Source organism: Nannobrachium achirus (genome assembly GCF_963921795.1).
Source record: "Nannobrachium achirus genome assembly, chromosome: 1".
Classification (NCBI taxonomy): Eukaryota; Metazoa; Chordata; class Actinopteri; order Myctophiformes; family Myctophidae; genus Nannobrachium; species Nannobrachium achirus.
The window spans coordinates 18,797,161-18,814,810 of record NC_137810.1 but is presented as its reverse complement, the minus strand read 5'-3'; the positions used below and the strand labels follow the sequence as shown (position 1 = coordinate 18,814,810).

The window sequence follows — 17,650 nt, the reverse complement described above, 5'->3', positions numbered from 1 at the left end:
ACCATAGGTCAGAACTATCAGAACCGTCACATCTTGACCGTATCTGTCTGTATGTCTGGACGGGTAACACTTTTCTTTTTTGCTGATTGACTCTCACACTCTGACATCCCACTCTGACAACACTGTGATGTCAGGGGAACCAAATCCCCTTTATGCCCATATATGGAGATCCCTGTGATGCCAGGGGAACCAAATCCCTTTTATGGACAACTAGGTACTCATCCGGCAACAGCTCACAGCTGTGAAGCCGGGAGGAGTTCAGATTGACAATCAGGTTCACAGGAGGGGAGGTTGGCGAGCAAAGTGTGGTAGAACAGGGGAAGGGCCAGTTCCAGAATTTTACATAATGAAGGTATTGCAACTTCTCACTTTGGGTGCGCAGAACAACATGTCCATTTATTGCACTGCACTCACACTGACAACACAACACACACACACACACACACACACACACACACACACACACACACACACACACACACACACACACACACACACACACACACACACACACACACACACACACACACACACACACCCCTTTGTTATTGTCACCCCAAAACCCTCACCCTATGGTGAAATGGCCCATGGTCAATTATGCCCAAAAAGATTCACTACAATGGAGTCATTTCAGACATGCAGGATCTATTTGTCTTCATCATTGTCATCTTCAATGTCCAACCTAATAGTGTTGACAGTGTCTCCACCATAGCATAGAGTGAAAGGCAGCTTATTTGAGCAGCTGGACCGTCCCTTGCAAACTGCTTTGCAGCCATATTTGATGAACTCAAGTATTGCGTTAGGAGCAGGGAGGGCAAGACACCTGACTGGAACATACCCTCCACTCTCTGAATTCCATCTAATTTCTTTGATTGGTGGAAGCTCAGAGCAATTTATCAGGTATGATTTATCCCACATTGTGACATAGTTGGCACAGAGGATTCTGTGGTAGCAGTGCAGCACAAGTTGGAGGTAGCCTCTCACCCTCCAAGTTCTTTGACAGAAATAGTTCCCATCTGAGTAATCGCAGGGTTGTTGGATCTTTTGAACCGTAAACATGGAAACCTTGCCAAGGTCCTTGAAGTGGATAATGGCTTGGTCAACATCATCAGGCTTCAAGTAGGCATTGACCCATGTCTTTTTGGAGATTCCAACAAATGCTCTTCCCCAGCCAGCACCAGAAAAAATGTGTAGGCCAAGGAACCCTTGACATTTGTGACACTTGAAATCGCTCGAATATATCTATTTCTTTTTTCCAGTAACAGCAGGAGGACATCGGTGTTGGGTGACCAAACACATATGTCTTGCAAAGCACCATAAGCCGCAGAGGCAAGGACTTGATGAGGAATCAGGGTATCAGCCTCTTCATGTGTGTGCACTTCCACAAAATCATGTCCCTTGATGAAGGTATCGTATTATGATGACTACTTCGTCATACTTGACAAAATGCCACAAGCTTTGATCAATCGAAGAAAATAGATGGCATTTAGAGAGTGGAGGGTATGTTCCAGTCAGGTGTCTTGCCCTCCCTGCTCCAAAGTCAGTACTTGAGCTCATCAAATGTGGCTGCAAAGCAGGCTGCACTCCTCCCTGCAAATGCTATGGTGGAGACTGTCAACACAATTAGGGAGGACATGTAGTGAATCTCTTTGGGCATAATTTACCATGAGCTCTTTAAGAGGATAGGGTGCTTTGGGGTGACGATTAACAAAGAGGTGTGTGTGTGTGTGTGTGTGTGTGTGTGTGTGTGTGTGTGTGTGTGTGTGTGTGTGTGTGTGTGTGTGTGTTGTGTTGTCAGTGTGAGTGCAGTGCAATAAATGCACACGTTAGTCTGCACGCTCGAAGTGAGAAGTTGCAATACCTTAATTCTTGCAATCCCTGCAGTAACACCTGTCAACCATAACTGTCTAACACAAAAATGTTATAAATAATACTGAGAATACTAATAAATCATCGGAGTACAATACATAAACCCAGGATACATAAAAACAAAGTTTCAAATGTAAAAAAGAAAAAGAGAAAATCCTTTCCCATCAAGAATTGGCGGCCCCCTGTAGTAACTCTGAGGACCCCCGGGGGTCCCGGACCCTCTGAGGAAGACCCCTGGCCCTGGTATTTTGCTAACCCATTTTTGTTTTCAGAGCCCAGCTACAACAACTTTTATGCTTAAATTATTATCTAATTTAACATTGTTCTGGAGCAGGAGCAGAGTGATTACTGAGATACTGTAGGCTCAGGGGTCTGTCTGGGGGGTCCCGGGTGAGGAAAGGCCCCAAACAAAAGTCAGAAAGGTTATTCTGGCTGCTTTAAAAGTCTACTGAATGAACTCGGGATGTTTTAAAACCTACAAAACAACTCTAATATTATGGAAATCAGACATTAATTGACTGGTACTGTTTTGGGAGGTCCCAAACTAGATAACCCACAGAAAGGGGGAGTATCATTTACTCAGTCGATTCCTTGACCCAGAAAACATAGGATTGGCATGTTTAATTAGGTTTTTAGGTTGTCTAGAAGCCAAGATAGCACAAATTATGTATTTTATGTCGGCCATTTTGAACGTCCAAAATGGCGGCTTTGCACATGTCCGTGCAAATGCCAACAAAGATTTTTGGATTCCCCATGCTCTGAAGATTCCAGAAATGTATAGTTTTTCTAATCTCCAAAGAAAGCCAACAAAAATACATAGTGGACCTGACTATAACAGCAATTGTCAGAAAACAGAAACAAGTTTTAGTTTTAGTCTCAGGTACAGTATAACTCAGGCATATTTCTTGCAGTCGAGTCACAATAAGCGGACCCACATAATATGGGTGCGACGTGGGCAGCCCTGTGGCCAATAGGCGTCTACGTATTTATGTCTATGGTTCAACGGGAGAATGAACTGTAACAGGAAACAGGATTTCCACCCTCTGAAAACTGGGACTAGCTGCAGTTTATTTAAATATTTTATTTTATTTTATTAAAAGTGAATCAAAACAATCATAGTGAGAAACAGGCAATAACTTCAACCTCATCAGCATAATTTATTATGTAATTACTTAAAAATAATAGGCTGGTGCCCAACTCGGGAACGATGCAAGTTGGAAATGCATGCCCCTCCCACAGTTATTATGCCATGATGGTTGTACCCGTATCCTCACAGTTATTATGCCATGATGGTTGTACCGGCGTATCCAACCAACTTGACACCGGGCACCACATTCCCTCGGGTCCTCTGAGGTGAGCACGGCGAGTTTGAAGTCAATCGGTCGGACAATTCTCTTTTTTTCTCTAAATTTTTATCCCACGATTTTGCAACCCATTTTTCACCCAGTGCCAATTGCCTATGTAATCCTGGGCTCTGCTCTCCCTCTGCCGCGCCTGGGGAGACAACAGACTGACCTCATGCTTCCTTCAATGCATGAGTAGTCCAAGTTGTTTCTTTTCACCTGACAGGGGAGATTTCCCCGGGATGGACGTAGAGCGTGGAAGGAACACGTTATTCCAACCAGTTCCTTTCCTCTCCATCAAGCGCCCCGGCTGGCCAGGGGGAGGCATTATTGAGACCAGGATTACTGCATGTTTGTGTGAGGGTATCAACCCTAGGAGACACGGGGAGAACATGCAAACTCCACACAGAAAGGCCCTATCGCCAACCCCACCTAGGGTGTGGGCGCTGATGACGCAATTCTCAAGATACATCAACTACAGATGCACACACACACACACACACACACACACACACACACACACACACACACACACACACACACACACACACACACACACACACAAACACACACAAACACACACACACACACACACACACACACACACACACACACACACACACACACACACAGAGATCGGCTGTTATATTGAAGAGAAAATATATATATTAAATCAGATATTTAAAGTTATGTTAATACAGTAATCGTCACTGTCTGGCCAAAAACTCTTAACTCCATTTTTGAGGTTTTCGATTTTTTGGCATATATCAGGTCTATGGAACACCCTTTACATCTGAGTGTTGGTTAAAATAATATTGAACCAATGGAAAGTAGTAAAAAGTGCTTGGGACAAAATCCGCTTTCTGCCAAACCAGTCAACTCCACCCAATTGGCCCTCTTTTTCTTCATCAGGCAGGGGTGCAGTATTGTTACAGGAATCCAAACTGTTCTGAGCTTTCAAATTAGAAAATGAAGGGAGTCAAGAGGGAACATTCCAAAGCAGTGCCCCGGCCACCTGATCTCTTATGAGGTCAGGGGGTCAACTAATGAAATCTACCACCAACCTCTCAAGGGTTTTAGAGACAGACACAGCTTTAGGATACATGGTGAAAACACATAGCAAGATAAACCCCAAACTTGCTTCGAAGCCTATTCATCACACGACCACTTTCAGTACATATTCTTTTTAGACTCTACTTCGCCCTCTTCAAAATAAATTGCATGTTGATCCGTTGCTCCTCAAGTCCAGGGGTCTTCAACAAGGGGGTCCGGGACCCCTAGGGGGTCCTCAGAGTTACTACAGGGGGTCCTCCAAATCTTTGAGTGATAGAAACTTTTTTCTCCTTTCTTATATTAACTACTGGAACCCTAGCGTCCATATTCTGAGAACTTTAGCCAAAAATAGCAGATCTACAAGCTCACAACGCCTCGCAGCGCGAGGCGTTGTGAGCTTGTAGATCGGCTATTTTTTGGCAAAGCGCTTTGGTATAGAGGGGAAAAAGAGCAGACTAAGTACAGAGTGAAAGGACACGTTTTTTAAGTATCGACAGTTCAGAGGGTTAAATATCTGAAAACACAAATTGACATGAATCCAAAATACACTGATGATTGTGCTGTCAAACAATGAAACTATATGGAATCTATGAACAGGTTGTGGGGGTCCCTGCTTCATCTCTCTCTCTCTCTGAACTAAAGGGGTCCTCCTTGGTCTGAAAACATTGAAGACCCCTGCTCTCTAGTCTATTAAACAAGTCCACGGTAGAGAAGAGCCATTGTACTGAGCCCTGCTGCTGTCTCTCTCAATGGCAACCACCGCTCATATTTAGCCTTTGTGTCATGGGGCTGTTTCACGACATGGCCCGGAGCCAGCGCTCACTCCATGTGGCCTTAGATGTCGGGCGGAGGAGGCAGGGGCGTCACACCAAATTCTGGGCCCTGGGTACAAGGAAACACTGCGGGGCCCCCCGTGAATGTTAACTATTGAAAAATAGCAGATATACAAGCTCACAGCGCGGCACCGAGTGCCGTGCTGCGAGCTTGTAGATCTGCTGTTTTTTGAAAAGTCGTGAAAATGTGTGCCAAGAAACCTGCGTTTCCATGTCAGTGATGCTCAAAGTTTTTCATGTGAAGGACCCCCCCCCCATCTCAAAATATTTAGTTCCAGCGACCCCCCCCCCCCCCAGAAGCAAAATTTGAGTTACAAATGTTCACTTAAAAAATAAATTATATTCAAAGATTTGCGCACATTTTCACGACTTTTCAAAAATAGCAGATCTACAAGCTCGCAGCGCGGCACTCGGTGCCGCGCTGTGAGCTTGTATATCTGCTATTTTTCAATAGCTAAAGTTACTAGGGCCCCTCCACCTTGGGCCCCGGTAACTCAGTCCCACTTTCCTACCCCTTGTGACGCCCCTGGGAGGAGGTGTGTTTGACTGTGCTGCTGCTGTGTGTGTTTGCCCCAGCAGTTTGGGGTTGAGCTAAGATGAACATGTGTGAAATGTGCGAGCACCCGTGCAAAGGGAGATTTAGAAGACCCCACCCCATCCCCTCCTCCCCAGCAGGAGAAGCTAGGAGGCCAGTCTCTGAACAATGCCCTGGCAATGGCTTAATTCAGCTGGCCAGATTTATAGCCCCTTCTGCCCAGCACCTGCTTGCATTGTTTCCCAGGATTTGGGGCGAAAACCCTCAAGAATTGGTGATAAAAATTGGAATGTAGCCCCCCCCCCCCCCCTTACACACATGCACGTGTGTGCACAGACTGCACAGTGCGCACGCACGCACGCACGCACGCACGCACGCACGCACGCACGCACGCACGCACACACGCACACACACACACACACACACACACACACACACACACACACACACACACACACACACACACACACACACACACACACACACACACACACACACACACACACACACACACACACACACAGATCTCTTCTCTTTTATGTTTGGGGAAATCTCAAGGGCTTAGATGAAGAAATCAACTGCGGAAGGTCTGACACTATGAATACCCTCCTCACTAGTGGGGTCAGTGGGTTTATGGCTGCGCTGCTGTTGTGTGCTGCCTGCCTTGGACAACCGATTGTCAGCTGAAAAACGTCACGGTCCGTACGACAAAGTATAAAATAGGCCTAAAAGCCAGGGAGCACCTGGAACAGCGATGGGTGAATCCATCGCATATCATGTCTGCTGCCTTGCAGAAGGGAAAGAGCACATTCCTGAGTTTGGTCTGGGAGAAAGAGTGGGGCGCCAGAGAGGAGAGGGGCCCGCAAACACAAATTCCCAGAGAGGTCTGAGGAGAGGAGAGGAGCGGAGAGAGAGAGAGGCCCCTTTTGTCACCATGGCCTTGTTGGTGCCTCAGGGGCCATATGGACGCCTGGCCTGGTCTGCGCTCTCAGGCAAAGCCCTTTCCTTTCCCCCGCCTCTCCTCTCCTCTCCTCCTCACACCACTCTGTGACAGGTCTGTCCTCGTCAATGAGTTATGGAGGGAGTGAAGTCAGCCATGTGCCGTTTAATCTGTTGGACACTGGCGTATCACACTTCCGTTCAGGAGGGCCCCCCTATCCTCTGTTTTCTTTCTCTGACGTTTTCCCTCCTCTCTCTCTCTCTCTCTCTCATTGTGCGCCCCGTTTCCACTGTCATCTCATTCAGCTTAGCTCTTGTCCCTTATTTTACTCCGTCCTGATCCCCTGTCTTTCTGCACTCACCAGTGCTCGCAAGCACACCTTTTCTGCTCTCCCTTCTTGCGCCTTTTAAACACATTTTATCCTCACTGTTTCATCTAACACAGTAAAGTATTATGTATTAATATGGAGTACAGAGAATATGGAGCATGAATGTAACACACCAGGCTGCCACAGTTTCCTCCCATCTCTCTCTATTCTCCGCTTTCACCCCCTTCAGCTGCCCTTGGCCTGAGATGGACCCCCGTGAGCTTTCCTTATCCTATTGCCATGAAGGAGCATGGCTAATGGGGGTGTTCCATTGGAAAATGACTTTGGAAGGGACACTTTCTGGCGCACCATAATCTCTGTTGGTTAGTACAGCTAGGAGGGCTGACATTGAATATTAATGAGGCTGTCAAGGAAGTGAGCACCGGTTTAGGTGTGGGTAGATGTTTGACACAGCTACCGAGTGGAGTGTTGCGTAAAAGCAATCCAGGTTTTTTTTAAGTTTCAGGTGCTGCTATTGTATTGGTTATTTCCATTACAAAGGTAACACAAACATTCCTATACAGCTTCGATCTGAAGTATGCCCATAGTGAAGTAGGCTACTGTATGTCTGAAGATCCTGATGACCACCAGCCAAGCAACACTGCTGCATTACGTGGAGCGTATAGTCAGCGCTACAGACACTATTTTGCAGTATTTCTGCAGACTGAAAAACAATGTATCTTAAAATCAGTGGTGTAAAGTAACCGAGTACATTTACTGTACTTAAGTACGATTTTGCGGTATCTGTACATTACTTGAGTATTTCCAATTTCCAGTACTTATACTTCTACTTCACTACATCTCAGATCCAAATATGGAACTTTTACTTGACTACATTTATTTGACAACTTTAGTTACTAGTTACTTTGTACATTTTAAATATTATTACAAAACATACATTGACCACTTCAGCCCTATATAGACTTCAGCTATTTGAAAATAGCCGATCGACAAGCTCACAAAGTGTTGCGATGCGACGCGTTGTGAGCTTGTAGATCTGCTATTTTCAAATCATTTTAGATTTTATACATCTTGAAAACATAAAATGGAAGATTTCTGCCTCACCAGTAGGCTACTTTAACTTTTGGTACTTTAAGTACATTTTGAGGCCAATACTAAGTCAATTCTGAATACCAGACTTCAACTTGTAACAGAGTATTTCTGCATTGCAGTATCGTTAGTACTTTTTCCACCACTGCTATTACCCCTTGCAGTATTTCTGCAGACTGAAAAACAATGTAGCTTAAAATTGACTTTTTCGCTCCACTGATTTGGGAGGAGATAATTTATGATGTGCCAGTCGTGTAGTGTGCCCTCCCTGTGCTAGTACTGGGATGTTTCACAGAGTGCAGCAACAGAATGAATCAATAGTGTTTAATCAATAGCAGGCGAACATGAGCCAATTAATATTTCATATGACAGCCGAGCCATGAAACTTAACCTATTTAGGCCTAAAATTATTGGATGCTTTAACTATTAAAAAATAGCAGATATACAAGCTCACAGCCCGGCACCGAGTGCCGCGTTGCGAGCTTGTAGATCTGCTATTTTTGAAAAAGTTGTGAAAATGTGTGCAAATCTTTGAATATACATATTTTCAAAGCAAACGTTTGTAACTCAAATTTTGCTTCTGGGTGGTCCCTGGAACTAGATATTTTGAGATGGGGGTCCGTGGCCAAATAAATATCATTTTGGGCGTCCTTCACATGAAAAAGTATGAGAACCACTGACATAGTAGTCTCTCAAGAACAGACTAACAGAGCTCCATTTAAGTGAAAAGGACCTTTTCTTTGACGATGGCTGGCCAGATTGCTGACATAGAAACATAGGGTTTTTCAAAAAACCTTAGAAGGATTCAAAAGACACTTATAGAATCGGGTCAAAATTCAAATGTTCACTATTTTTCAAAAATAGCAGATCTACAAGCTTGCAGCGCGGCAATCGGTGCCGCGCTGTGAGCGTGTATATCTGCTATTTTTCAATAGTTAAAGCATAAAATAATGACACACAATAATGTGTACCCGTTCTAAATGGGTTTTAAAGCACCATGAATAGATTTCCTGCCAAGTTCAGATCCTTGAGGTATTCCAGAATGTATTTTATAAGCGGGACTCCAGGGGAGCAATGGTGAACAGGGGACAAATGGATGGCATTACGCAGTAATCAGATCTCACATGGGGGGGACGTGAAAAGTCACTCACTGACGTTGAACCTTCACTCCAACACTGTCTAAAACTGGATATAAAAAACCCAGTCAATTAACCTTCAATTAACAACAATATCTTACTAATTTGGCAATTGGTTAATTACCAGAAAAACAAAAACAAACAAACATACTAACTAGAAAAGGGGCAAATGGGGAGTTGTTTCAGGAATAACGCTTGGACTTATGGTTCAAGAGTTATCCCAGCAAGCACATCAGGACCTGGACCAATCAGTGACGTCTCGATTGGGGCCAGATCACATTATGGGGATAATCTTGTCGTCATTACCACAACATATGGACTTTTTTGTTTGACAGGATTATTGTTATTGTTTGTAATGTTTGTTGAAATATGAGCATATAAGGTTATATTCTGGGACATATTTAACTAGTTATGATATTTATCTGGCCTAGAATATCACCTGATTTCAACCAACATAAATCCTGTCAAACAAAAAAGTGCATATGACGTCCTGGTAATGACGCCAAGATCTGTGATCTGGCCCCAATCGAGACGTCACTGATTGGTCCAGGTCCTGACCGTGCTTGCTGGGATAGGCCAAAATAGACTGCGAGCCGCAAACCTTCTAGTAAACTACACACTGTAGTTGAGTGCTGAAAATGAGTGGTATTCCCCTCTAAAGGCTTTCACAATGTCCGGTTTTGTGTGTATGTGGGCATGTGTGCATGTGTGTGTGATGAAGACTGCAGAAAGAACAGGGAGAGGTCAGACGTGCTGTTCAGAGCGTCTGAGGGCAGAGCCATGTCCCTCAGAATGGCCTCCTCCAGAGCGCAGTAGTCCTCATATTCCTTTGAGTTCTCCTGTTCCATCTGCTCCAGAGACTTCTCTGGCACGGTGGCCTCCTGCAGAGAAAAGCCAGTGTGAGGTAGGGCATTCACCAAATATTCGAATATTCGAATATCAAAGTCACTATTCGACGTTGTTCACCGAAGTCGAATATTCGCTTTTTTAAAAAGACTAGCCCTTACCCGTTCAAAGATATGAGCTCTGAAATGATGTGCAGTGTGTGGGTTATGGGGTGTGCACTGTGCACACAGTATATGAGGGATGGAAAGTAACTTTAACTGGTGCTTACATGATAATATGTAGGAGCATCAATGTAAGAAATACCCGTTTCGTTTAATGGCTACAGAGATACTGTGTACCGATCTGCATGATTTTTGGACAACATCTATAACGGGGCCAGACAACCCCCCCACCCGCGTGTGCGCGCACACACACACACACACACACACACACACACACACACACACACACACACACACACACACACACACACACACACACACACACACACACACACACACACACGCACACAGCTGGTTAAACATGTTGCCTCATGCTAGATGCAGAATAGATAAGCCTCATGCTAGATGCAGAATAGATAGTAGATACACCATAAAAATGCTAATATACAGCATATGATTTGTGAAAGTGACAAACGGGCTTCACAGTTATGTCAGGTGTGTTCATATGCTTATGGTGATGCGATTTCAGATCAATTGCTCCAGCCATTGAGGAGAAACGCTGTGACAGACACTCAGACACTCAGACAGACAGACAGACAGACAGACAGACAGACAGACAGACAGACAGACAGACACTCACTCAGACATTCCGAAAATTATATGTTAGATATAGTTTATAAAGCTTGGCTAGATAGGAAGTTATAAGAATGAGTTGTCAATGCCCCTGGTGGATGAATTTGTAAATGCTCTATACCAGGGGTTCTCAAACCTTTTTAGGCTGTGACCCCCAAAATAAACATATTTGAACTGGGGACCCCCACCCTGACAAGCACTTGGAATTGTAGGTATTACATTTAATGTGACTCGGTTCCACAGATAAATATTGTGAAAATAGCAGATCTACATGCTCACAACGCCTCGCAACTATTTTCACAATGTTCGCCTCTTGCTTACTTAATATTTGATAGTTTGGCCAGTCCTGTCGAATATTCGACTATTCGAATACTTTGAGGTCGAATAATTAAAATACTAAAAATCACTATTGGTGAATGCCCTAGCGTGGGGTTGCATCTATTATAACTTATCTTAACCCCTATTTCAGGTATGTCATTATAGGTCAAAATAAAATAAAAAAGCTTGTACAATACATCAGCTATTTCGCTGTATGACAAAAGAATATACTGTACAATAGGGCTTAATTGGTTAACTGCACATACATTTTTAGCTATTAGAATATACTGGAAAGACAATTGTGTAATGGCTACTTTATACAGTACTCTGTCAGACAACTCACTAAAAATTGATTTTCAGACACATTTTAGTTGAAAATTATATACAGAGTCATAATGTGTAGGCCTACATGATTATGAGGGTAGCAATGTTGGTTCATGTTTGATTTGTTTAATGATCACTTGGTTACAAGTGATCATTATAGCTGGAAAGGTCAAATAAATGCACAGACGCACACAAATACGTACTGTACTGTACACAGTTACACACTCAAGCATTTTAATCAATTCTTGAGATGCAGCTTGCAGCGCATTCAATTCTGGAATGTAGTGTTTGTTTGACATTCCTGAGGTGTCTTGTCCTCATAAAGTATTTGACCTCACAGTTAATTAGTGCGTTCACAACTTCAGCAGAAATTGCCAAGCTATATTTGGGAACAAGAATGAATGATTGCTGTTTTGCTGGAAAATACGTGCCTTTACTACTCATTTTTAATCATTATTGTCAAGATCTGTGAGTAACTCGTGTGCCTTTATTTCAGAAGACCAGAAACTTAACAACCATAGTAATGGGAAAAAAATAGAACTTGTATTCATGTTTGTTATTTCACATGACTAGTACATGGATTATTAATAGGATCATTATTCATAATAAAGCTGGATTTATACTTTGTCATACAGCTCTGTCACTCGTGGAAATAGACAATCTAAATTAGACATGGCATCACTGTTTTAATGTATGTGCCAAAACAAAGCCTGGCTAAAGCACACACATCAAGCAATTGCTTCTAAAAAGCTTATAAAGATCTTTGCTAAGATTTCCCCAACTAACAATCCTTTACTCAAATGAATAGACAGATATACAAAGAGGACATACATTACACATACAGATAGTCATCACCGACTGTAAAGGTCTGAATGCTCCCATGGAGATGTAGCCTCAGTTGGTTTAAAGCCAAACATATCCCTCAGATAAACTATCAGGCATCAGCTGTCAATAACCACGCTCTCCATAGTACTGAGATCAAATAACCATCTGAATTAGTTATGAGGGAGGGAGACAGAGAGAGAGAGAGAGAGAGAGAGAGAGAGGGAGAGGGAGGGAGGGAGGGAGGGAGGGAGGGAGAGGGGAGATGGTCTTTTCCTGCTTTAAAAGTTTCAGCTTTGCAGAATTGGCCTCAGCACTTTTGACTGGGTCGATAAAAGCCATTATTCCGAGGAGAGGAGAGAAGTCATGCATACAAAGATTGTCAAAGTGGAACGCAAAGGCTGCTGGCAAATTTATACTGGTTAATGCAGAGAATTGTTTATAGCTGACCAGGCTATTCAGACAGACACCCTCCAGTCCCAGAATGTACAGTAACTTACTTCTCCAACCTTATGATGACTGGCATCATTGCATTAAGTCTGAGGACTAGTAGTGATGAGTGCTATGGACATCAAATATTCCAATATTCTTTTCCGCAGAACTTAATATCGATAATGTAACAATATTTTGGATGACTATTTGGTTCTATCAGGACACATTTACACAAGAATATTCTGAGAATGTGGATACGACCAAACAGGTGAGGGGAATTATTGTTCATTTCACTCAGCGAGAAGTGAATTAATAAATTCAGAAGATTAATAATAATAGTTGTATTTATATAGTGCCTCTCATGAACCCAAAGGATGTTTTATATCAAAAACAACCAACCAACAAACAAACAACCAAACAACTATTTGCAGTGGTGTGTTCTAGGTTTTATCGGGGGGCATACGATAATCGTTTTCTGTGTGTGGTCACACTCGCACGATAACTTTTTTCAAAAAATTCTGCACGTCATACTACGTAGCCTACAGTATATTGCGTAACACGGTAAAACGTGACTATTTGCCATAGAGAGTTGGAGCATGGCACATCTCCATTGGGAGAGAGTTCCACAGGGTGGTGGCCGCCACACTGAATGCTCTGTCCCCAAAGGTTCGCTATCACTTTGCTTTAATGCAGCCTTTAATACGGTACCAAAGACTATATTATATATTAGAAAAGACAACACTTAAGTTATATCACCACACCATATGGATCAAATCCATTTCTCACCGTCTTCTTTCGGCTTTCCTCAGCCTCCATGCACCTCTTCTCCTCGGCCTGCATGTCCTTCCTCTTACTGAAATACAGCAGCCTGTCCACGTCCTTCTCAAAGTACTTACTCATACTCAGCTTCTGCAATGCAGAGAGAGAGAGAGAGAGAACATTAGTAGCATCAAGATCACGGCTGTAAGTAAACGAGATCAGGACAACGCTGATACTGCATTCACATTACTGGCGACAAAAGCTAAAAACACACGTTGCTGCCGAGTCGCCGCTGAAGTGTGAAAACGACTTGTGACGCGTTCATTTGTCACCGCTAGTGTGAACACAGTGTGACGCAGCAGAGAACTAAATACAGGAATTCTGCTGCAGTGGTTGATGATGAGTGCTGAATGCTGCTAGCATTTCACCACTCTGGATTTGTTCATAGGAAAGTAAATCTGGAAAACATGACTCTCCATCACTCTAACACTCTTTGTTGTCAGAGTAGCACAAATCATAATCTGTTATGGGTGTCCTTTGAGTGAAACAGGAGGGGATTGGAATGTCTAACCCAAGGGTCTTCAACAGGGGCTCCGGGACCCCTGGGGGGGTCTTCAGAGTTATTATAAGGGGTCCTCCAAATCTTTGTGTGATAGAAACGTTTTTCTCCTTTTTTATATTATTCTGAGAAGCCCCCAACGCCTCGCGCTGTGAGGCGTTGTGAGCTTGTAGATCTGCTATTTTTGGCAAAGAGGTTTGGTGTAGAGGGGAAAAGGAGCAGACTAAGTACATAGTGAAAGGTCAACTTTATTAAGTAATGACAGCTCAAGTGGTTAAATATCTGAAAACAAAAATTGACATGAATCCAAAATACACAATGATTGTGATGTCAAAAAATGAAACTATTGGAATCTCTGAACAGGTTGTGGGGGTCCCTGCTTCATCTCTCTCTCAACTATGAGGGTCCTTGGCCTGAAAACGTTGAAGACCCCTGCTCTAATACATTCAAATACTAATTTGCTGTCAGAGTTTCACAAATCATAATCTGTTATGGGTGTCCTTTGAGTGAAACAGGAGGGGATTGGAATGTCTAACCTCATTACTGGAGGGTCTACGGAGGGTCCACGGGATCTCAAGTATGTGGAGCGTTCCAAGTTCATCAGACGCTGCCAGGAGGTGCTGCTTGGCTGTGGTAAAAGCATGCGCAAGCGCACACGCACACACACACACACACACACACACACACACACACACACACACACACACACACACACACACACACACACACATTCACACACACACACACACACACACACACACACACACACACACACACACACACACACACACACACACACACACACAGCAGCTAATGATTTTCATAGCCCCAGCAGAGGCAAAACAACATACATGGGCAACTGGCCACTGGCGGCCTGGGGGCCACATGCGGCCGCCACCTTCAATTAATGCGGCCAATTCCAAACATGACCCGCTTGAATTTACTTAAGTCTATATAAGTAGCTTAATGACTAATATAGTAGTATTACAATGTATTTTTGATGTCCAAAGTATTTGTGTTTACGTTCATAAAGTCGGGATGACAATTAAAAAATAACAAAAAATAATTCAGGATTCCAATTCAAAAGAAGCAAAAGCAGTAGATCTATAAGCACAAAATGCGTCGCAGTGCGGCAAGCTTTGAGCTTGTAGATAGATCGGCTAATTTAGCTTCTTTTGTATGACATACTAGAATGACAAAGTAAGACTTAGCAATATGCAATGTGGCCCTCTGGAGTGAAGTTGGAAATATAGTGGTCCTCTCCATCATCAATGTTGCCCACCCCTGCAAAACAATATGTTCAGTGGCACCAAGGACACATGCAGGACTCACAGGAGACGATGCAGGGTTTGATGCAGGTGATCTTGACAGGGGAGACGTTCTGGACCTGCGATGGCTCGTGACTCTTCTCCAGCAGGTCCCACACCTCAACGTTGCCGTCCTCCTTTCCGATGAAGAACACAGCGGGTCGCGACTGGGACCAGTAACCCACCGTGCACATCTTCTGGGAGCACGACGACTGCATGACCGGGCCGTCCTGGGACAAGAGAGGTTATACAATGTCAAAACCACTCAGGCTTAAGAAATGAGGTTCAAGGCTTTATGCGCTATCCATTTAATCTTCTATGTCTCCATGGGTCAAATTACATCAATGGCTCGGAATCAATTTAATTTAAATTTAACCTTGGAGGTCAAAAGGGGGTGATATTTTAGAGTCGCAGCGGTTTTGAAATCTCTTGTTCCTGTGCTTAGAAGTTGTGCCAAGGTCAATGGTTCAGACTGAAATGCGATGCTCAACGTTACGGCGGTCAGTTACTGTTGTTACCGTGACTCCCTCCTTCCAGATGGCAAACGTCCAGCCACCGACTGTTAGAATGATGTCTTTGAAGAAGGGAGATCGCCGCACGGTGTTCACCGGCCCGTCATGGATGTTGAAACAGTGAGAAGGCTTGGTACCTCAGAGAGAGACAGAGACGAGCACAGAAAGGCAGACAGACAGGAAGAGACTATAAAATATATACTGTAATATATACTATAATTCCACACACCCCAGCACAGATGGCAAATAAATCACACTGGTTATGGACAGCAGAATTCAAGAGTGAATAAATCACAGACAAATGGGGACATGGATAGACAGAGAGGGAGAGAAAGACATGCTGTGTCTACTGTCTACTAATACCATACAGCATGTGTTGATCAATGTTGAAATGTACAATGTTTTGATGGAAGGTGCCATGTTTGTGTACCAGACACCCTGGCACTCAGTGTAATGACATTTAGTTAAACTGGCCAAATAAGAAGTGCATTGGGAAGCCAAACACTTGGTATGTGTTGTTTAGTTTTCATGTGGAATAGTTTTGTGCTTGTATGTATGTTTTTAATGCTTTTTCTCCGAATATAGGGTGCTGTTTGTTGGTGTGTGTTGCATTCTTGCTAAGTCCGGTGTATTTACATTGCATTTATGTAGTGTTCATTTATATGCATTGTCCCGTCGAAATAAACAAATAAAGTAAAGTAAAGTAAAGCCTGAGCCTGTACTGTACAATAATTACATTTCCCTTGAATGCTTAGATGCTATTTTTCCCATCATTAATCACTAATCGAGAGCAAAACATGCTCAGAGCAATCCATAACAAATGGCAATTTACCTTCTATGTCCAACTAAATCACCGACCCAAACTATGTTATGACAAGAGGCAATTTATAATCAAATTCCTTTGGCATTCTAAAGCAACACGAGGATATCAACTTAGTTATATTAAAAAAAAGCTGAGTTTAATATTAAGGAGACAATTACAGGTTTTCCAGGCAATGGCTTGTTTTATCTCAAAACTGCAGCATTTTTGTGGGCAAACCATAAATCAACTGTCTCTCAGTGAACACTAGGGGTATTGTTGGAGTCTCCTTACCAGATGCCATTGTGAAAATTACATGGGCAAGATTTCTGGGAATTGATTTCTTTCAAAATAGTTTCTTTCTAATTTTCAAGGGACAAATGTTCCCGTGAATGTTATTTGCCACAGTAAAAAAATCCAATCTATGCTACACACAACTGACTAATTAAGCCTTAAAGCAGCACTATGCACACCACCACTACCACTAAAATAGTAGTCCTGCATACTCACTGTGCAGTCTCCCTGTGTCATTGTCTTTCTCCAACTTCCAGTCCGTGTAAACAATCCCGCCTTCCTGTTAAAAAGAACGGGTACACATTATTGTGTATCATTATTTTATGCTTTAACTATTGAAAAATAGCAGATATACAAGCTCACAGCGCCGCGCTGCGAGCTTGTAGATCTGCTATTTTTGAAAAATCGTGAAAATTTGAATTTTGACCTGATTCTATAAGTGTCTTTTGAATCCTTCCAAGATTTTTTGAAAAACCTATGTTTCTATGTCAGCAATCTGGCTGGCCATCGTCAAAGAAAAGGTCCTTTTCACTTAACTGGAGCTCAGTTAGTCTGTTCTTGAGAGACTACTATGTCAGTGGTTCTCAAACCTTTTCATGTGAAGGACCCTCAAAATGATATGTATTTGGCCACGGACCCCCATCACAAAATATTTAGTTCCAGGGACCACCCAGAAGCAAAATTTGAGTTACAAATGTTCGCTTTGAAAATACATATATTCAAAGATTTGCACATATTTTCATGACTTTTTCAAAAAT

General features: G+C 43.1%; 1 protein-coding gene across 1 annotated transcript in view; it reads right to left on the bottom strand.

Moving 5' to 3' along the window:
- Positions 1-9,276: 9,276 nt before the first annotated feature.
- The window catches only part of dnai3 (dynein axonemal intermediate chain 3), a gene marked incomplete at its 3' end in the record, with an annotated part of 41,834 nt that continues 33,460 nt past the window's right edge, over positions 9,277-17,650 (bottom strand). The window contains exons 17-23 of the mRNA XM_080727582.1: positions 17,109-17,172; positions 15,806-15,936; positions 15,313-15,517; positions 14,517-14,608; positions 13,449-13,571; positions 9,877-10,007; positions 9,277-9,280 (exon numbers count right to left, since the gene is read on the bottom strand). Coding sequence (XP_080583708.1) covers positions 9,277-9,280; positions 9,877-10,007; positions 13,449-13,571; positions 14,517-14,608; positions 15,313-15,517; positions 15,806-15,936; positions 17,109-17,172 — 750 coding nt within the window. The remainder of the gene's footprint in view (positions 9,281-9,876; positions 10,008-13,448; positions 13,572-14,516; positions 14,609-15,312; positions 15,518-15,805; positions 15,937-17,108; positions 17,173-17,650) is intronic.